The following is a 21612-nucleotide window of genomic DNA, read 5'->3' on the forward strand; positions in this document are numbered from 1 at the left end:
TGGTTTCAATGACATGTGTATCAATGCCGGAACAAAATAGAATGGTATGGTAGCATGCTGGCTGAGGTTGGTAAGAGAGTATCATTATGTAATGAGTCGTACACCAACATGGGCTGAATAGCCACTCATTGAAGCCAAAAGCAATATAAAAAGCAGATTATTCTTTGCAAATGCAACACCTTAATTTTTGGAGACAAGGCCGGTGATCTTATGAAATTGAAACAGAAGCATTTTGCCATTAAACATTTGAAGCTTGTGATAATTTAGGTTTGGCTTTTCTCTACAAAGATCCAGTTCAATTTAGAACAAACACCGACACGTGTTTATGCTCATTTATCTTTTGTTTCTTATGCTGTGCATCTTTCTCCGCCATATTGAGTTTTTTGTATTCTGACTATTTGGTGTCTCCTGTGGTCTACATAGATGTTTGTTTACTATATAAACATTTCTGCTTGGGCTTGTTAGAAAAATTAGACACAGTTGACAAAGAAAAGCGCCATTTGTCACATTACTTTCTCTTAAAATCTTCTATATCATTTTAGCTGATAGGTATTTTGTTTTGTCCATCTCTAAAGGTAATCACACAGCTGCAACAGCTCAATTAAACCTGCAAGAATTGATTTTGACCTGCAGACTATTAGCACCATTAAACTGTGTGATTAAAATGCAGATTGCAGGATGGCTACATTTTTGTTTTCCTAAGTAATTCCAAAAAAAAAAAAAAAAAAAAAAAAGGTGTGGCAACAGTGGCAATTTTGTAAAGTTTCTTTGGGTATTTTAGAAATCCAGAATGTTTAGATTTTAAATTAGGATTTGGGTGCTTTAAAAAAAAACTGTTTGCAGAACCTCTGAGAGTTGTCAGGCGTTAAATGTAAAAGTAGTTGATGCACTGCAACTGCACAGTATAATAAAGGTGCATTGCTTTATAGTAAATAGCAGTTCAGAAAGTTAACCCAGCCTCCCACAACTGTTATACAAATGCTTTCATTTCTTGTAAATGTCCGTTCTTTCCCTGTTTAACACAAAATTACGCAACATTTTACTTTCCAATAACCTTTTGCGTTTCCCAAAAATACTTTCAGTATTTGTCTGCTGAGCCTCAGAGGCATTCACAAACTTCAGTGCCAATTTAGCTTTACATTGGAAGCATAACATATAATTACATAAGTAATGTTTAAAATGTTAAATATAGCTTCACCTTTTTTTAATTATAAACAAGCTAAACTTTAACTAAAATTAGATATGTCTAAACGTTTTTAAAATACCTACTCCTCAAAAGGCCAGTATATTTAGTTTTAAGTAACAGACATGACCTTTTTTTGTTCCAAACTCAACAGCTTTTAGTGGAAATCAACATTCTGAACATTTCACAAGCATGCACATATCCAAAATAATCTTTTAAATTTGCATTTACAAGTTACAAAATAGAAACAATAGCCAAAACACTTTTACAAGAGGACTGAAACATCATGCATGTCTACAGCAACACGCTGTGATGTTAAGAAATAAAACTTTTCTTTATGTCCCGAATGAGTATTTTTTGAAAATCAAGACTATATGCAGAGAAAAATTCTGTCCTTCACATTCAATTTAATCAAGGGTTTTCTTTCAGCTTTATAAAAACAAATGGTCACATAAAAGAGAATCACATGGCAACAAATAAATACCTACAGGTCTCACTACAACTTACAGGACAACAGTGATATAATGCTATTCTCACGATAAGCTTAAAGTGGAACATAAAACTGTATTTCTAGATCCTGTCATATAGATTTCAATGAAAAGTAACCCCTGGTTATTAAAGGGACATAATTTTCTGACTGAGCAGCAAATCTTGGACACATTTTCTCTTTTACAGACAAAATACATAATCCATCTTCAATGTTCTTTAAACACAACCTGATTGTTGTGCTGCAGCGTAATACGAGTTTGTCTAAAACAAGAGTCTAAAGTAAAATTTAAGATGTGTAGAGGTAAAAAACAAAACAAAAACAAGTCAGGTAAAAGCTTTCATCTTCAATTCTAATCTTGCTTTTACTCTAAGAGACTTTTTGTACCTCTTAAATAAAGTTAACAAGCTGCCAAATCTGACATCAAGTCCTAGTGCTGCATTTGCTGATAACTAATGCCACACTAGTGTCTCCTGTATGAATCTATCTGCCCCGTAATGTTTCATATGTCCAGATGTAAGACAAACTGAACAACCATTACTTTACAGTCCAAGCTACTTCTGTGAAGCATTGTAACAGCATATAGTACACTTAGTAACAGTTTGTGTAGATGCAAATACAAGCTGTTTGAGTGTAATGATTTTGAGATTACAAGTAAATAAGGAAGCAAGGGAAAGTCCCAGTAGGAGCTGGAACTCTTGAATTTACTCCAAGGTTTTTTGGGGTTTTTTTCTTTTTTGAAGTATTGAAACATAAAAACCGAGGTACAATAGATCACATTTATGTTTCCATTGTTCTATGTTCCCCAGCTCAATATTCTGGTCAACCAGACCTCAGGCAGATGCAATGAGAGAATTGAATTCACCAAGTTTTATCTTAAAAGTGTACAAATATTCAAAATCCAAACATGCCTGGTGAAAAAAAGTCAAACTTTTAGCATGTCTCATCATTTCGCAAGTTTAGGTTTGGTTGGCTTTTGCATCATCATATGTTTGAAGGGAAAACACAATCCCTGGAAGTTTAATCCTAATCTTATATACATAGTAAAAATCAGGTTTCCTGCATGTTTTTCAGATCAAAATGTTTAATATCAATTAATCTTTTTTGGCTCATATTAAAACACAGAACATTGAGATACACTATATACTTATATAAGGTATTTCTACAGAGGTCAAGTTACACGTCCAATATATAACATACAAAAAGAGTAACGGAGATGTGTGATGTGTAAGAAATATAGTCTCATTAGAATCGGACGTATTTTAGACATCAACTTTAAATTACAATATTCTTATTCTGTGCAACTACGTACGCAAATTTTTCTTTTACTTTAAATTTGCCTGTAAATGTAGTGACCTTTTGGTGACCCAAGCCAAAGCAATCAACAGCTTTTATTGAGCAACTTTTAGCCAATCAATGTACTTATATCATGTGATCAAATGAGCCTAACAAGCAAAATTCTTAGGGTTAATTGTTACTGGTGAATTTAAAGTAAAATATAAAAAAAATAATCATATTCATAACTGAACAGAATAAAAAGTCTGTTATAAATTCAACATCCAAAAAAAGTATTTTGATGACACTATATTTCTTCCATAAGGAAGGAAAAACAGATAGACACACAGACATACAGATAAATGTATGGACGTATTTTGAAAGTTCTAAGAGACAGTTTGTAAATGCAGAAATATTCCAATTTATTTTTCGATACTTTTCCAGACTGTAGGAACCCTGAAAATACAAGAGAAGGTGCTTAATCCAACATCTCCCTCAACAAAATCTGTGAAGAATTAAGAGATAGTGATCAATTTCAGGTCTCCTTTCAGTTCTGTACAATTTTTAATTTAAAGCATGTTCCTCAACACGTATTTTTACACGTGTCAGATTTAGTTTATAAAACAGGGGAACATAGAAGCACGGAAACACAAAAGCAATATCCTTTGTTCAGTTCCAACATTAGAATGTAAGCTGCACCGGAATAAGCCCTTTCTGATTTTGCATCTTCTAAAAGTTTTAACAGCTTCAAACAAAAACAGAGAAAAAAGCAAACAGGACAAGCCAAAGTGTAGTTCCCAAAAGAAAATAGAGAATCCATCTTTTTCTTTTACATTAAAATATCTCTGCTATGAAACTGTCAGCATTCACATCGGGCTGAACAGTCCCAGCTCAAACATCAGGGAGTCACAGTTAAAGTGCGAAGCAACTAGTGGACTAAAACATTGCACAGTAACAGAAACAGTTCACTTTATCCAGCCCAGAACCAAACATGGTAGGCAACATCAGAAAACAAATAAACATGTCTTAAAACACGCTCCACTTTAGCATAGCAAGATTAAGATCCAGTACATAGCATGGGATAAGAACCTGCTAAATGTGTCAATCATGTCATGCAGCTGACTGCATAATGTAGATGCTTCAGAGGTCCACAAATGCAAACAATCAGAGCACGTGCCAATCTGGAACATTTACAGGGCGGCATCTCCTATTTGTTTGAAAAAGGGTCTTTCACAATCGACTGCAGAGAGATGCTACAGTGTGAAGAGAGAGCGGTACAAGCAACAGTCAGTTTCTTCATGGGGTGAGGGGAGCCTTGACTTGCTGGGACAGAACCAAACACTCCAAACATCAGCTCATTGGGCTAAACCCACAACACTGCCACAGAAGTTACATTCTTGTATCATTCGTGAAGTAGCATCATACAGAAATGGAGGTAACAGAGTCACTTAACAGGAGTTTACTGTTGCACAGGAAGAAACTCATAACATGCATCCCTTTAGACGGTTTGTGTTAGCATAATGTTACACAAATCAAACCTGCAGAGCTATGGAAGGCCTTCGTTTAGAGGTCTGGACTGTCCGTTTAGTCATGCATTTTGTTGCAGCTTTATGTACAAAGTCCATTTGAATGACTGCAGCTGGATGAGGGACTGGGGTGAAGCTCCAATCACTGGCATCACAACAGCAAAGTCTTATGTACGCAAACCTTTGGAAACAGAACATCTGCACAAAATGTCTAGGCTTAAAGAAAAAATCCAACATTGGTGATGGAGTTGTTTCTAGGTAACTATGTCTTAAGTTTAATCATAAATAACAGCTGGCAGCTAAACTTGGATATCAGCTTACTGAGCAGAGATAAGTGCTCTGTCCAGTGAGGACGTACAATTAATCAAATTAGTAATTCAATCTTGGCTCCAAACAATCACACAAAAGATAATTTATTTTACTGTCATATATTCTAGTGTTCCTGATTTCCAAAAAAAAAATCAATTTTAAAACTGGAACATCATGGAAGTACATGGTTTTTAAATCTCTGCAACAATGTTAGCAATTGAAGAACATGATAGAGACAGTATTTGTCGCTGCAGCCACCTGTCTGTTAGTGAATAGTCAGGTTTAGCTGTTGTTCACTAAAATTTAAAGACATTTCTGATTGGGATACATATATCCCAATCATATATATCAATCATTTGATTAGACATGTCTTAGGTGAAAAAAAGATTGGCTACTATGCAAAATATAAAATTCAGAAAAATATATAAAACTTTTGAGCTAAAGCTTGTGCAAAAAATGTGGTCAAACTCAAATAATTGTTATAATCATGATTTTTTTTTCATAACTGAGTAACCCTACTGTCCACAAAACATAAGCATTTCGAAAAAGAAGAAGTCAACATCAAGCATTAATTTAAAGCTGGATTTATGCTTCAGCGTAGAAACTTTTCTCTTACGTCAACATTTCAAAACACAATTTTGGTCTTTGATTGTCATACCGCCACCAAAACTTTCCCGTTCTGCACTCAAACATCAAAACTAGCCTTTTTTGTCATATTTTACAAAGTACAACCAATAGATTTTTGGCTGAAATTGGGCCAAATAAAGTTTTCAGTGAAAGCCTTTACAATTAGGTTGTTTTTTTTTGTTTTTTTTTACAAAAAGCAGCTCACAATGACCATGTCTGTCAAAGCTTTCAGAGGAGTTTCATGCATATTTAAGTAAAAACACCTCCAATGTTCTGCTTCAGAAGAATAAATCCAGCTGAGCATATGGAAAAAGTTGGATTTTTCCTTTAAGTTCCATAGATTTTTTTGTCATCTCATTTGCATAGGAGTCAGGGTGTGTTGAAGGCAAACAAAACTGCTGATGGAGCTGTCTACTGGACACAATGAACGCTTTAAACCACACAACCCGCCCAGGTGTAATTCCCATCTTGGGTGTGTTTAGACAGTCCGTAAAAATTTCAACACATTTACACCTGAACATTAAAGTTAGCCAAAAATGATCCCAAAAATCTACAGAAGCCTTTCAGGGAAACTCTGACAAAAAGGCTGAGGCGGACCAGTTGGCACTGAATGCGAAGGTAGTGTTGTCAACATCAGCCGTACAACTGGAAACATTTTGGCAACAAAGATCAGAACTCATTGCAGATGACAATGTGAACGGTTTGGCTAGAAAGATTTGTGAAGTGTTTGTTTCTGAAGCCATTTCTGCTGCTTCTGAGACTGAACGAACAAGGCAGATTTGAGTTTTTGAAACATTGCACATTTTACATAATTACACTTAAGCGTTAATCTTAAAGAGATCTTAAGCTAGCTTTTATGCACCTCATCTAAACAGAGGATATAAACATTCTTCAAGAGAAGTTTCTTAAAAATCTTACAGTGCATCTTAAAACACTTCACTTGACTTCGGATTCGTCTCTCTGTATCTAACTTTAGTTGCGTTTTTGTTAGAGACCCCCTGTAAAGGAGCATAAAGCCTCCCCATAATTGCACTCTTTACATCATTTCTTGGACATTTTGTTTCCCTCCTGTTTTCCTTTTGTCCCACGTAAAAAACAAAAAGACAATTTGGCTATCAAGTGTACAGCTACAAAATACAGTACATCGATTTGTTTACACTTTACATAACCACAAAGATTACTGAATGACCAAAGTTTGTCTCAAATACAAGAAAAGGTCAAATATTCAGTTAGGAAAATACGTCGTCACATAAAACACTGAAGTAGAACAGCAGAATATTACTGTAAGGCAAAATCAGGTGATTTCACAGTGACTGAAAAATATTCAGATTTGAATGTTCTCTGGTTTAAAAACAAATGTGTTATTTTTCAAGTGAACTTCTCAGCTTAAATATAAACTACATTGCCATCAGTATTTCCTTGTTTGGCTCTTAATATATATATATGACCTTGAGCGACATCCCATAGTTCATTCACAGGGTTTATTTTGTCAGCCTGCCTTTTGCAGCTCTATTGGCTGTGATTCTTAGGGGAAGGATTTCCACAAGGTTTAGGAGTGTGTTCATGTGAATCTTTCAAAAGTCTATTTGTGAGACCAGACACTGTTGCTGGACGATAATGGTGTGTTCCATTTGTAGTCAGAACTCGGAAATTCTGACTTCCCAGTCTGAAAAATCAACGTCAATGCCCCCTGAAGACACACTTCCCACTCAAAGAGATTTGTAAAGTTGACTTCCAGTTTCAACATGGCTGCTGTCAACAGTAGTAAGCTGTGGTAGAAACATTTTTATTTTACAAAACAAACTTGAAAGTGTCTAAAATCAATGTTACATGAAGTGCCCGCAACTATAAACTAAAATTAAGAGTAGTGTTTGCTAATGGAAAGTAAATCACTTCCGTATCCTGAAGTGCTTCAAGCTCTTTCACTGGAACTAAGAGTATCAACTCTTCACCAAACTTTACACCTGACACAAACTGCCAGATTCAGACAGCAAAGCTTCTGATTCTGTATGTTACACTTGATGATATATGGGAAGGATGTAGCTGCTCAGCCATTAAAACCTTTTTCATGAAGTGTTCTAGGAACTGAGCTAATCTGAAGGATTTGAAGTTGGTGATTTCTGAATGCAGTGCACCTTTTATTTGACCTACCACTTCTGGCTGAGCTACTTCCACTTTTGTAATACTGCTACAAGTTGAGAGGAATATTTAGTGGTCAGCAAAGTGGTCACAACTGGACATATTATTCAGGTGATTTTCTATAAAGCCACAACTCATAGCTCCTGAGAATGACAAATTGGATATTTCCCCAATGTCTGTAGAAGTGTCCTGCATGCCTAAATAAGGGATTGTATACACACATGGCCCCAGAAGTGATTGGAACAGATGAAATAAATTGTTTGGATGGCTAAGTGAATACTTTTGGCAATATAGTGTATATAATGGCTTTTTTCTTGCTGAGAATGAATTCTGATGAACTTTTCTTTAGTTTTGGTTAAATTGAAATTCCTGATGAGTGGTAATCCCAGTAAAGTCCACCTGAAGTGGTGCTTAGAACTGATTTCTAGATTTGCTTGTTGGACTGCAGCACAATATTAAATAATGGCACAACTAACACCAAAAGAGCAACTATGGGGAGGTTTTGCACTCCTTCGTTTCCCAAGTAAAAGCTTAAAATAATAATAAAAAAAACATTTACGTGTTTGTAATTAATTACATCAGTGAAATTTTACACTCCACCTACAGACATTTTGGCATCAAATTTAAGTTATAAAATATCAACCCTTTGACCAAATAAATAAATAAATAAATAAAACATAAATACACAAAGCATAAAAACATGTACAAGATGAAAATAACATTTGGTTGTCAAAAATAAAGCTTTGAGTGTCAAAAAGAAAGTCATCATGCTATGGTAGGAGAACTTGTTTCATTGAAGGGTAGTAAGTAAACCGGCTATGTTGTTTATTTTTCTCCTCTTTTATACATAGCCAAAACAATTATTTTACCCAATAAATTAGCAGCTTCCTGCTACAAGCAAAAAAGATTAAAATGAATGTGGATATGAAAAGAAAATGGCTATAATGTGCATTTTTTAAATATATGTGGCATGTAATGGGGCACTGTAAACAAGAGTAGGCTAGCAAAAGCGCCGAGCAACCAATCTTTATCAAAACAACAGCGAGGCCATTCCCGTTGCAAGCCAATGGACGACTTTTTCCCCATTGTGTTTTTTGGTGGCGCATCTTTCAAAGAGTTATACAGCTGGACGGCCATGCAACGAGAGAGGGTTCATCCTGCCCTTTGTTTCTCTTCACTCACGTTAGTGTTTTTGTTTTTCCCTCTTTGCTCCAACACAGCCTCGCTACAGCCTGTCCATCCTGAACGTGTCCTCTGTGGCGGGGTCAGCGAGCACCATGTCGGGGTCATTGAGCATGTGCAGTCCGTCCAGTGTGAGTGGATCTATCTTCAGCTCATCCAGGGGGAACTGGGAGTCGGCATCGAAGCTGACATCACCAACACCCGCCAGAGAGTTGGTCAGCTCTTTAGAGAGGCTGGGCGGAGACTCACCTGTGACTAAGAAAGGTGACAGCAGAGAAACGCAGACAGCTTCAACACAAAGCAGTCATTTAGCTACCAATGGGACGGATACATTTTAAAAAACAGATGGCATCATGATCAGATGGCATCTTGAATTATTTAAATATTCAAACATCTCAACACAAATGGGTCTTCCAATTGATCAATAACCCTGAAGACCCCCCACATACTTGGGCGTTCGGCATTTTCTATTAGTGGACTCTGCACACACCGACTGCAGACAGTTGAGATTTATTAGTCAGGTGTACCGATTGCCTATATTTCTCATAACAGATTTCTTTATTTCCCCCAATCCAAAAATCTTGAATTCTCCCACAGTAGAATTCAAGCACTTTCCAATAATTTTCAAGCTAAGTCTTCAAATCTTTCCAGCACCACTCACCACACCAGCTAGTTGGGCACCTAGCCGTGTTTCTTCTCAATAAAAAGCACCCACCACATGCCTGTTAGTGGCACAAAGTGGGAGTCTGTCTGATGTGCGTCCTTGCAACTGGTTGGACTGACTCTCAACCTTATCAGCTTGACGTAACATACAAAACAGTTCAGTGTGAACACCTGTTTCCTCCCAAGCAGTTTATTGTGCAACAAAGAGCACATGGACATGAAAATAAACCTTTGAGCAGATGTGTACGGTAGATGTGTGCTCTGCATTGTAAAGTGTGCCCAAGTTTGTGGAGGCCTTAAGCCCATCACCAAATTTGCACAAGTGAAACAAGCTCAGTATTTTTGGAGGGGCCATCACAAAGCCCTGATTGATATCACAAAGAAAATGTTTAAGGAAGAGCTGAAAAAGTATGTTTGAGCATGACGGCTCAAACCTGACTCAGTTACAAGAGTTCTGTCAAGACGAGTGGACCAAAATTCCTGCAAACTGTTGTGAGACGTTGTAGACGGATATGAAAAGCATTTATTTAGAGCTTAAAAAAAATCTCCTAGCTCTCGTATGTAGTAAATATAAATAGTTTTGGTAATCCTAACTGACCTCAAACAGGCAAAGTTCAGTCTGATTTAATAATGGATAGTGGGAGAGAAATAGTTGTGGGTTGTATTTTATAGTATATGTAAATATCTGCTCTCAACTGTATTCCCATCTTTTTACCTGGAAATGCACTTTCTGAAAGTGCATTTCCAGCATGAGCTGGGTTTTCCTTCTGCTGCCCAGATTTGGATGGGTGAAGGACAATGTATGGATGGGTGGTGGTGCTGCTACCTGTTAGAATGATGTTGGGGATGTTGCCATGGCTACTGTAGTTGAGTTGCTGCGAGTCCTGTAAGCTGCTGCCGGTGAGGCCCATCATGGCCGCCTGCGTGTAGTTGAGGGTGGAGCATTGGCTGAAAAGGCTGGACGAGCTGATGGGACTTTCAATCATGTTGAACTGCTCAAGCTGAAAAGCACAGATTTGTGAGGCAGAGCAGAGTCAGGACAACGTTCTGTCCTTGGTTACTGGTAGTCTTGGTTACCTGGTGAGAGAGTGCATTGGTCTGCCTCGATGCCAGCTGCTGATCATAGAAGGAGTCGCCAAATATACTGCCCACCACAGGAATGTGCTGCAGAGGAAAGGAAATATGAATTAAAATCAGAAAATAGAATGCAAGTTTCTCTAATAAACACAAAAAGTCATCCAATTTAATAAGGCCATATTTTAGTGATGGAGTAACAAGGAAAACCAAGCAAGACATCACATCACACAGCTGTCCAGCAGAGCAGGAAATATAAGCAAGTGGTTCTCATTACCAGGACTAACACAAGCCTATGAAAGAGTGAATGTTGGCTGCTGTAGCCCCGTTAGAAAAGAATCACAATTCAGTTTATTAAAGAGAGGCCTTGGTGGTTGTATAATAAACACCAAGACAACAAACCCTGGCAATTTAAGAAGAAAAAAAACAAGAGGTAAAATCCAGCATGACAGAGCGGTCAAATTGGATTTACAGAGGTTAAAAAAAAAGAGTTGAAACTTTCCTTAAATAATCTTAAAAAAAAACAAATGCCTCATAGAGCACATTATCAACAGTGTGGGATTTGCTTTCTTATGTGGTAGAGTCCCTGGTTAAGCATCATCTTAGCCAAAGAGAGCGCAGTCCATGAATGATTAGAATCTGAGGAATTTTGACCTGAACTTTCACTGATTTATCCACAATTAATTTACCCACAATTGTATAGTAAAAAAAATATGCAAAAATGTCTCTTTATGCACAGAAAAGAAGATTTAAAATTCATAAACTGAGTTGTTAAAAAAAAAAGCACTTTCTCCAGAAAAATATTTTATTATACAAGGAGCATCCCATTGTGGTTCACACTGAGAAAACCAACATGTTGTCATGCACACAGTGACAGTGGAGATGAGGAGATGAGTAATGCAGCTGCTGACACCATGAGTGGTGCAAACACACAGAATGAAAAGCAGCCTGGCTATGAACAGTTAGCTTTCCCCCAGAAGCAAAGCCCTTCCCCAGACAGCAGCGAGCTCGGAGGGTGGGCCCTTACTTGAGGCGAGCCTCCAGGGGAGAAGCCTTGATTGGAGACTGGGGAGGTTGGAGACTGAGTGGCTGGTGAGCCAGTCTGATTGCGATACTGTTGGAGGGAAGAGGGTTAGCTAACACTAAGCTTCATGTCTGGCACAAACACACACATCTTTAGCAATAAGATCAAAATGTGTACAGTTGCAGATTAAAGTTTGGCAGTGACATATATGCTATGTTTTGCAAATGTTGCATCTTTATTATTATATTACCTAGTGATTTGTTGGATTTTAACATGGTATCAAACTGTGTTACCACTTGATGCTATGTGGTATCAAGTGGTACTGACATTGACATTGTTTTCTTGTGTTACTCCTGGAGAAAAGCATGCACAACATTTTCTGGACCACTGAGAACTTCAAGGTAAGAAGTTAAATAGGACAGAACAATTTCACGAGGTTTCAGTGACAGTTTTTCCTGATCAGTTCTTCTACAGAATCAAGTTACTAGTGCAGAGCTTGTTCAACATCAGCAGCAGGTGAGTGAGAGTGTATCTGCATGCACAAAGAGACTTTGGGGCAGAAAAGAAGATACTTGTGTCTAAAAAAAGATATCACGGAGAGACAGCTAAGTTCTGCAGGAGGTTTAGAGATGGACAGTAGAAGGCTGCTGAAAAGGTACCTTCTGTGATTAAATGTCCATCATCCCAGGAAGAGGGCTTACTCACAGCTCTGAACAAGAACACTGCCATAAATAATGATAGAGTAAAAAAAGATTCCAAGAGCTACTTTGTCCAACAATGCAGGAACAATTTGGTGCTTTGAGTACATTCAGCACAAGGAAAAATAGTTGATGGAGGGGGTTAAAAAAAATCATGTTGGAATTAAAAAAAACTATAGTCAGTTATATAAAGTTGGCTCCTGGATAAGCAGGAGCCAAACAAACTGTGATCAACTCCGAGCACCAATAGTCAAGATTTAACAGTGTAGAGGACATCCAGGATGCCAGAATAAATTAAGTTATGAAAAGGCATCAAAACTCCACATACCGACTATCTGCATAAATTTAATATAAAAGTTTTTAGAAGTCATATGTTTGTAGTTGTTTTTTCAGTTGACCATAAAATGTTACCACAGAATATCATCTGTGTCACTACCAAAGCCTTTCACTATGACTGTACAGTGGACAAAACAACGAGTTTTATCATCAGCCTCTGCATAAGAAGTGAGAAAATTTTGGTAGGGAGTTCATTTTGTATGTCTACACAATAGCAGCAAGTCTACGTAAGTAAAAAGGATCATGTCATGTTTTCAAAAGATTTATATATTGAGCATACCAACAAAGTGGTAATCATGACAATATTAGGAAACATTTCCACAAAGCTGTGACCCTGCCTTCATTTTACTGACTGAATTGCGTGTTTCTTACCGAGCTGATGCTCATGCTGGCGGTGGTTTGGCTGTCCGGGGAGGGACTGCTTGCAGTGGCTGTCCCAGACGAGGCCAGAGTGGGCAGAGCGATGAGCTGGATGCCCTGTGGCAGCGCCGGCTGTTTCTGGAGGTCACTGAGTAGCTGAGCCTGGGCCTGAGGCGTCAGCTGGTTGAACAGGGGATACTGGGAAAGCTGCTGTTCCAAAGTTAATGTTTCTGTTTGCAAAGCCTAAAGACAAGAGCACACACACACTCACAATTACAGTGTTTCACCTTGAACAACAAGAAAAAAAAACAAGTGAAGCCTGATGCCAGACATTTACCTGTGTAATATTAACAGGTGAGGAGAGCGTGGGTGAGAGCTGCTGTGGGGACTGTTGGAGGTGGAGGTCAGAGGTGAGAGTAAGTGGCACCACAGGTGGCTGCCTGCGCTGGCCCGTTACAGTCATGGACGGCTGAGAGGGCGCGGTGATCCCTGGCAACAGAAGAGTCACACATGCACAAGTCACTGGGTTTTGTTAGAGGAAAGTCAGATTACTAAGCATTCAAACATGAGAATCAGCTAAGAAATCATAGAAATCGTTTAATATACTGTTTCTTAAAGCTCAACTTTTATTACAGGCAACACACATACAGCCTGCTCTCACCACAGACCACATTTATTCACCTATGTCATGTGTCAAAAACAAGCAAGTGAACGTTGTTGCCGTCCAAAGCAAAGAGGATAACGAATATGCGGGAAACTAATTTTAAATGAGAATTTCGCAGAAAATAAACAGCCAGCTGGTGACCAGAACAAGATGTAGTGAGTAACTGTTGTCTGTCCAAAATACTCATGAGCTCTGAGAGAATGAGATTTTAGTACATAATGAGAGGCAGGCAGCAGCCCACTGGGATAAACAGTAGACCAAAAGGAAAGCAGCATCTAACACAAAGCTGTGTTTAATGTTTTCTGCAGACAGATAGATACACAACAAACCTATTCTAAAATCATCTGGGTTGTAATGTGCCTTGAGTTAGAGATTACTTTTCTGTTATTGTAAATATAAATTTCCTGTTACATAGTAAAATTATTTTGATTAAAAAATAAACAGGCTAAAAAATGCAGCTCAAGATGCTGGCTAAACCAACCTACTTTCTTAATTGGGAGTAAAAAATGTTTTTTTTACTTCCTCCTCCATCGTCCTACTTTTGGTACATGGAAGAGCTCCTACCATGACTTGCAGCACTGATGCCCAGGTGGGTGAGGTTGGTGGTCAGGCTGCCCGTGCTGTTGGCTGAGCTGAGTGAGGGGAAGGACACGGTGTCCTCGGGGTCAAGTGGTGTGGACAGCGGAGGAGGGAACTGGATGTTAGTCAGATCCGGCAGCGAACCACCAGTGTTGTGAGCAGCTGGGACCACAGACGGGCTTAATTCCTGGTCTGGTGACGGGAATATACTGGAAAAAGACAACCAGTTGGTTAGTGACGTGAAACACAAAAACAGCACCAAAAAATGTTTTTGGATAACTTGCTTTAATAATTCTAACTGCTGATGAGTGAATCAATAATGTGACAGATATCTAGACTCTATAAAGTATTTCAGATGTGCAATACGAAAACAAAGCCCTCAAATTATTATAACTCTTAATAACAGCAGTTGGTAATTTCTATCTTGGCCTCTCTGAGAACTTAGAAGGGACAAAAATAAATATAGAACATTAGAAAAAGTTTATCTTATATATATACAATTTAATTCTCTGATGTAGAAAAACATCAAATTACATTGAAGCTTTAATTATATGGTTGGTCTACAGCTTCATTACATTTAGCAAAGCATTGTCCAATTAGAAATCTACTTCCACTTATGTAATGATGGTCATAATAAGAAAAAATTAAGCATTTTTCAATGAAAGTTACAAAAGAAGCAGAGGTTTGGAAAATCAAAATAGTAATACTCACTTGATTCCTGGCACATCACAGGTATTAGGCTGAGATGCATCATCCTAATAAAAAACAAAACAAAAAAGAGTCATGATTAATTCACCACATGAGTTCACTTTACAATCCCTCACTGTCCCACTGGTACCTTCTTGTCATCCCACAGCTGCTTCTGTACATCCTTGTCTGCATCCGACTCTGAATTTTCCGTCCCAGGCACTGTAAGCAGCAGCACTATTACACAAAAACAGAACACTTTTTTCTTACTGAAGCCTTACTGAAAGAAATTAGTCATCAATATCCCAAGCCGCCATGCAGAAAATAGTACTGCTGTGCACCAGATTCCCACATTTCTAAAAATAGTACAGGTGACCACCAGACACTGAACGGAGGCCAGCTAATCTTGGCTCCATTGTATTAGAACTTTACACATAAAAAGACGTGATCGATAAAGAGTCAGTTAATGATTGATTTTGCTCTGTAGGTTGCCCTGAATCAGCTTCATTCAGAAATTTCTATAGCCGGCAGAGTACAAAGTCAAACAGAAACACTTCTCGGTAGATCAGCTTCCATTTGCACTTTAAATATTTTACCACGCGTCTACATCTGCCTCTCTCTGACACCAGCTCTTTTGTGTCTTCAGAGGTTTGCAGCTTGGATTAGCACGTTGCTCATGAATAAATTAAAGATTCTCTGTGTCTTTGTCACTGGATCCTCCCTCACCTCGTTTAGGCTGCAGCTCCTGCGATCCTCCTGAAAACACCTCCTGGGGCTTCGGGTTCATGGCGCTCTGGTGTAAGGCCGAATCCGAATTTGTCCTGTATGTGACAGAAAGATGAGACGTCAGCAGAATCCCAACACTGGAAGAGGGCCAACTGTTAAACACCATATCCATCACTGGGTTACAGCCCTCATTACTGAACTTTATTTGCCACCAGGTTGCCCAATCTGTGGTCCATCCTTGTGAGTAATTTCTACTCTAATTAAAGGCATAAAAATAACTGTTTCTGACTGGGTAGTTCCAACCTCTTGCAAACGGACAAGCGAAGAAACTTACCTTCTCCAGCTTGTGTCTGGCGGTGGGGAGAGGTAAACTGAACTGTAGGGACAGCTGTCAATGTAAATCTAGTCAAGGCTAATAATTGAGGAAAAATAGAAGAATCAATCAGACATAGGCTTTAGTTCATCCCTTTGTGCCTAAAGCATTATGAATAAATAATCCTGGACAAATCCTATAGGGAGATCAAATCTCTAAACTAAAAATGGAAAACATGCGTCAGAATAACTCCGTTAAAATGTAATATACCAATATGTATAACTTAACAGATGGTTATCAGTGGATATACAAAAAATAAATCATTAATTTATTGATCTTCAAATCAACATAACTAGGAAAATATAAAATAAAAACAGACTTTTAACACAGAAATGTTACTGAATTAAATATACACTCAATTAGAAAATCAAATGGGTGTCTTACAGCTTTCAGTAGCATATGGAGGATTTCTCCACAGCTGAGTTCTTTGATGCAATTCCCAATCCCAGAAAAAATAATCACAATTTTTTAAACACAATCAAATTCTGCTTATTAATATATTTTTCAGATCAGACGGAAGGGAAGATGATACAATGTCTCCATCATGAACACATGCTGCCATCTTTGCTTTGTACATCTGTCTCACTAGTTACACAATGCCATTCTATCCAAAACAACATAGTGACTGCAACTTCCAGAGGTGGATAAGAGTCAAAATATTGGTGGGTCAGTTTCAAAGCCAATCATCTAAAGGAACTTTCAGATGATCACAATCCTTCAAACTCTGTGACCTTAATTACCATATGAAATGCAAAATGTGGTTTCATCTGAAAAAAGGACTTTGGATACTCAACAACATAAATGTCCTGTTTCTCCTTAGTCAAGGTATGACAGCATGTAAATAAATGAGAAACTTGCAATTCATGTTCTTGATGTGTCTGTGTTCTAGCCTTTGAAACTAACTCTGGCTACATGTTTTCCTTCCAATGAACCTTGTAATAATATGTTTGGATAAGGTACACTGCACAGTCAGCAACCTTTTGTTGTTAAAAACTGTCAAGTCTTTGAATTTCAGTATTAATATATATATATATATATATATATATATATATATATATATATATATATATATATATATATATATATATATATATATATATACATATACATATTTTTTTTTCAAACTGACTTTTGGGTTTTCATTAGCTCTAAGTCCTAATAATGACAAAAAACCCAGAAATATGATCTTTAAATAAATTCCTCTGTTTGTAATATACATAATAATTTACACTTTTTGAATTAATTATTTAATTTGACATTTTCATATTCTATTCTTTGCAGTTGTACCTGCACAAGGAAGTGAAAACTTTGCTAAACATATTCAATCAACTAATTTTCATTTAATTCACTTCAGAAAATAAACTGAATTTTTTTTTTAAATTAACACTGCATTTGACTGAAAGTCCAAATCATGGATAAATAAGACAGATTAGGAAGGTGAGACAAAGTAACTTCCAAGTCTGATCGCCACATGGGACGATGCCATATAAAGGATATTTGGCGACCGTGTTTGTCCACTGAAAGTGGGCGACGGTGAGGAGACGTGATGCGGTTACGATCGCGGTAAACACGGTCCACGAGTCCATGGTGCCTGCTTGTCCGACTGGTGTCCAGCACAGAGTTCTAAGGTGGACACACCAGGTAAACGAGATGAGAGGAGTCCTTTCAAACAGAGCAAATCTTCGCATTGGAATAAATGGTGCTAAACATGTTCACTTTAAGATGGGCAAGCCAAGTTGGCAAATGTAATTAAAGATGAAAAGCCATGACAAGCAATGGTATACTTTAAAATTTAGGAACCAATTCTCAATTATGGGGAAGGAAAAAAAACTAAGACAAGCTCTTCTTTAACTTTTGACGTATGATGAAACCTAGTGGAAGATGCAGCTCTAACCAGCCAATAGTCTTACAGCTGTCACAGCCAAAGAAAAGCCAGCAGACTCTTTTACTCCTCTTTAAAAATGGATAGTCTGAACAGAAAGTATTTTTCAACAAATCTGAAAGACAGCTGAAACCTGTATGTGTCCAACATTCACCAACAGCTGACAAGGGTACACTGATCCAGAACAAAACCATTGCTGAGAGAGGCTAGGGGCTCACCTGAAAAGGCAGGTCAATGTTGCCATTCCCAATCTGATTGACATTGGGCAGTGAGCCTCCATAGTACTGTCCACGATTCTGCCCTAGTTGCAAATACTGGGTCTTCTGTAACTGCAACTGTGCAAAGTAAAATTGCATGAAAGCATGAGTGAATGATTGATCTGATTCACAAACAAAAGAGATGCTAAAAATGGGCAATGCGTGCAAGTCTACAATGATAATATGCAAGATTAATGAGTTTGGGGCTTTTATAAACTGAAAAAATGTAACAAGATGAAACAGGCAAATGTGGCTTTTTCATGGACAACAGACAAGCAAACAAAACTAGCTGATTTGAATGACACTGGACTGACAGCTTAAGTTGTCACAGTTGTGTATTTATTACTTGCATATATCAGTAATAAAAAGTAATGTATGCTATAACAAAAACAAAACACTGACATCCTGTACACCCAGAAGAATTGAGTCAGATGATCAGACATAATGCAGTGACAGAAAATCTAAATGGCAACACAAGGGAATCAGGCAGAGACTATACAACTGAAGAGTGTTTCCCTCCTAGGAAATATCAGTATGGCTTAGGGTTAGACACACGTATCATAGTAATAAGTGTGCTTAATTTCCAGCAAACAGAAACAAAAATTATCTCAAACACTTCCTGACTTCCTGACGTCAGTGCAGCTTGAAGAAATGAGTCAATTGATTCATCCAATATATGCTGGTGGAGCTTCCTGGATGATTAACCCTCATCATTTGGGACTTGGGGCAGAGAAAAACTAACTGGCTGCTGCTCATGCTGGATGTCCTCAACACTTACTACCATAGCCCCTGCCTCCCTCTTTCAATTAAAGGGACAGTTAATTTTTTTTATTTCGATAGATAATCCTTATTTTGAAGAGCTTCACTTCAGAGGAAGGGAGTGTCAGTAAACAAACTCCATCTGATTTATACTGCCTTTCTGTTTAAGAAAGAATTATTTACATTTCTGAAGATATCTTTTAAGTCAAAGCAGAAGTCTTGAAAAAAAACTATTCCAATCCAAACAGAACTATCTGAAACAAAACAGTCCTCACATTTAAAATGTAGTAAATGTGAGGGTTTGCCACAAAATGCTAAAGGTTTCAAAAAAAGTTATAGCTAGCGTTCTGACATGTCCTTACATTCAGCATTGACCCCCACTGACCCATGTGAAGTTAACTTTTGGTCTCAACCGATCCTTGCGACCTACTAAATTTGAACTTAAATTATTGGAAACCTGACTGAACACCCTGGTTGTAAACTGCTTATTAATAAATAGGTAGAATTTCTTGTGTACAGTTACATTACCGGTACATTATATAATATAGCATAGTATGACAGCCTTTTAAACATGATTTGAAATTAAAAATAATTGGAAGGCACACTACTCTTTGAGGAAAAATTAAGTCACTTTTTGCTCAAGTCTCATTAGTAGAAACTTACACAATTCTTTTTATCCCACAACTGACAAGCAATCACATTTTTACCCACATTGCAGAACAAAAGCAGGAAAAAGATGCAATATTTTGAAGCCTGTAAAAGAAAAAAAAAACGGTCCAGAATGTTTGCTTAATCTGTCAAGTTCACAAAAGCTCTCATTTTCATATAGTTCCTAAAAGGGGAGAAATAGCTATGTAATGCAAATTGCAAATATGAAACATCAACAAGTAACTCCACCCTCTGTTTATAATTGCACAACTGATGCAATTTAATCCTGAGTGCATGATGATTGCATATTGCCTCACAACAGGGAGTAAAGTTATAGTTTTATGGGTTTCCCAAATAATGCAACTTTTTTTTTGAGTTTTACAACATAACATCTGTGTTTTAACAAGGCCGATTCTAACAAACTCAGTTGGATAAACTTTAATCTCAACAATTAAGCTATAATAGAAGGAGCTATAATATTTAAAACATTTCCTTTATGCATCACAGAAAAGTTTCTGACCTTTGCATGGTTTGACAATTATGTATGCATCAAGTATTTCATAAGACACGTATGCTCAAAATATAATGAAAACAAGAAAAAAAAAACTTTATGGAAAAAAAAAATCTGCACTTGCAGGCATTCTATTACAATAACAGACATTAAATAAAGTTAAAAACAATTTGCAACAAGCCTTGAAGAAAGAAAAAAAAACAAACCTGATAATAAGTTGTAACAAATATATGGATTTATTTCTCTTCCTTTTCAAAATCTGAGATAAGTTGTATAGTCGTTGCACCACAGCTCTCCCTTATTTTAGTTTTCTTTTTTTTTTTTTTTATCATTGTGAGGGGTCTTTCCACCACACACACACACACACACTGCATGGGCCCAACATAATTGTGAGACATACTCTAATGTTTCTCAATCCTGCTCCTCTGGGCCCACTGTCCTTCATGTTTTAGATGTCTCTCTGTTCCAGCACACCTGATTCCAATGATTAGATTACCTCCTCAACATGCAACTAAGCGCTGCGGAAGCCAGTTAAACGCCCATTCATTTGAGCCAGGTGTGAAACACCTAAAACAGTCAGGACAGTGGGACCTAAAGAGCAGGATTATTTATTATATTATCAGAGAGTTGAGAAATCATTTTCATGGTGATCCACTGCTGACTTTCAACAAATCTGTAAAAGCTAGTGCAGTCAGGGGTGTGGCTGGATAAGCCAAAAACATGTAGAACATTAACTAAGCTTCCGTTTTAAATTGTGTTTTTGTTTGCATTAAAACGTGCCACGGTGGAAACAGTAGACGTGGGGGCGGGAGGGAATCCACGTCCAGTGAGTCTGATTGGCCAGTTAAGGCTGCCTTAACCCTGTCAGAGATCCCACTCGCGTTTGCTCCGCTTTAATTTACCTGCCAACAGCCTCAACATGTTATTATGCGGTGATGTGTGCGCCTGGAAGCAGCCGAAACGCGTGCACTTACCACTGAAATCATACATAGGGAACAGGTGCACGTTGCACTCAAGCTGCTGGCGGAGCCAATTAACTGTGCACTAAACCACGCATGTTTTATCGACAAAATAAAAATCCGTAGCGCCCGTCAACAGACATGGGAGTGTGTTGTGATTATGATAGACCGACACAGCTAAGAAAGAAAACATGGACCTTATCCAAAAAGAGAGCAGTCGCTCAAACACATCACCGCAGTGTTCGTTAACTGCCAAAAACAGCGATGCAACAAACTGGGACCAGCCTGTGAGAGGGTGGGGGTTCTTACCCGAGCGGCTCTGGTGATGTTCAAGTCCTTCATCACTTCTTCAAAAGCGGCAGTCTCCTCCGCCTGCTTTTGATTATGCAAAGCGATTTTTTCGCTAAATTTGCGCGGATTGTTAGAGGACGCCATCTTTCCCTCTTCTTCTCAATGGAATGTTACGCTACGCACGACACCAGGCCCTCGTACTGTCGTCACGACGCACGGTCGAACGCATCTATTGATGTTACCCCTCTCTACTTCAGCTGCCTGCAGAATCTGAGAGGCAGGCCGAGTTTGAGATAAAATAAGACTCACCACAGGGGGAATTGTGTGCCCTAGATGTTCGTTATTAATAGTAACATACAGGGGGGGAAATAAACATGGATATGCACGGAAAGA

The 21612-nt window shown here is 37.9% G+C and overlaps 1 protein-coding gene across 3 annotated transcripts; it reads right to left on the bottom strand.

The window, feature by feature from the left end:
* Positions 1-1570: 1570 nt before the first annotated feature.
* On the bottom strand, positions 1571-21387 carry crtc1 (CREB regulated transcription coactivator 1). Of its 3 annotated transcripts, none has more exons than XM_023339766.1 (14): positions 21238-21387; positions 18013-18129; positions 17410-17535; positions 15874-15935; positions 15540-15634; positions 14965-15035; positions 14838-14881; positions 14112-14335; positions 13221-13372; positions 12896-13126; positions 11493-11579; positions 10469-10555; positions 10218-10392; positions 1571-8983 (listed from the first exon to the last, which is right to left on the bottom strand). In XM_023339766.1, the coding sequence occupies exons 1-14, from the start codon at positions 21361-21363 to the stop codon at positions 8772-8774; spliced, it is 1809 nt and encodes a 602-aa protein (XP_023195534.1). In that variant the 5' UTR covers positions 21364-21387; the 3' UTR covers positions 1571-8771. The 3 variants fall into 3 exon arrangements, with proteins under 3 accessions (XP_023195534.1, XP_023195533.1, XP_023195535.1); XM_023339765.1 differs by having other exon boundaries at positions 14965-15050; XM_023339767.1 differs by lacking the exon at positions 18013-18129 and having other exon boundaries at positions 14965-15050.
* Between the last annotated feature and the right edge of the window lie 225 nt (positions 21388-21612).

The sequence above is a fragment of the Xiphophorus maculatus genome, chromosome 9, assembly GCF_002775205.1.
Source record: "Xiphophorus maculatus strain JP 163 A chromosome 9, X_maculatus-5.0-male, whole genome shotgun sequence".
Taxonomy (NCBI): domain Eukaryota; kingdom Metazoa; phylum Chordata; class Actinopteri; order Cyprinodontiformes; family Poeciliidae; genus Xiphophorus; species Xiphophorus maculatus.

What these genes read in the sequence shown, in the direction of transcription:
- crtc1 (XM_023339765.1), bottom strand. Translation starts at nt 21,363, where the DNA reads ATGGCGTCCTCTAACAATCCGCGCAAATTTAGCGAAAAAATCGCTTTG. An exon ending in TGGACAAACACGGTCGCCAA is followed by an intron (nt 15,936 to 17,409) that starts ATATCCTTTATA and finishes GACTAGATTTAC; the next exon opens with ATTGACAGCTGTCCCTACAG. An exon ending in CCAGCATGAGCATCAGCTCG is followed by an intron (nt 11,580 to 12,895) that starts GTAAGAAACACG and finishes TCCCTCCAACAG; the next exon opens with TATCGCAATCAGACTGGCTC.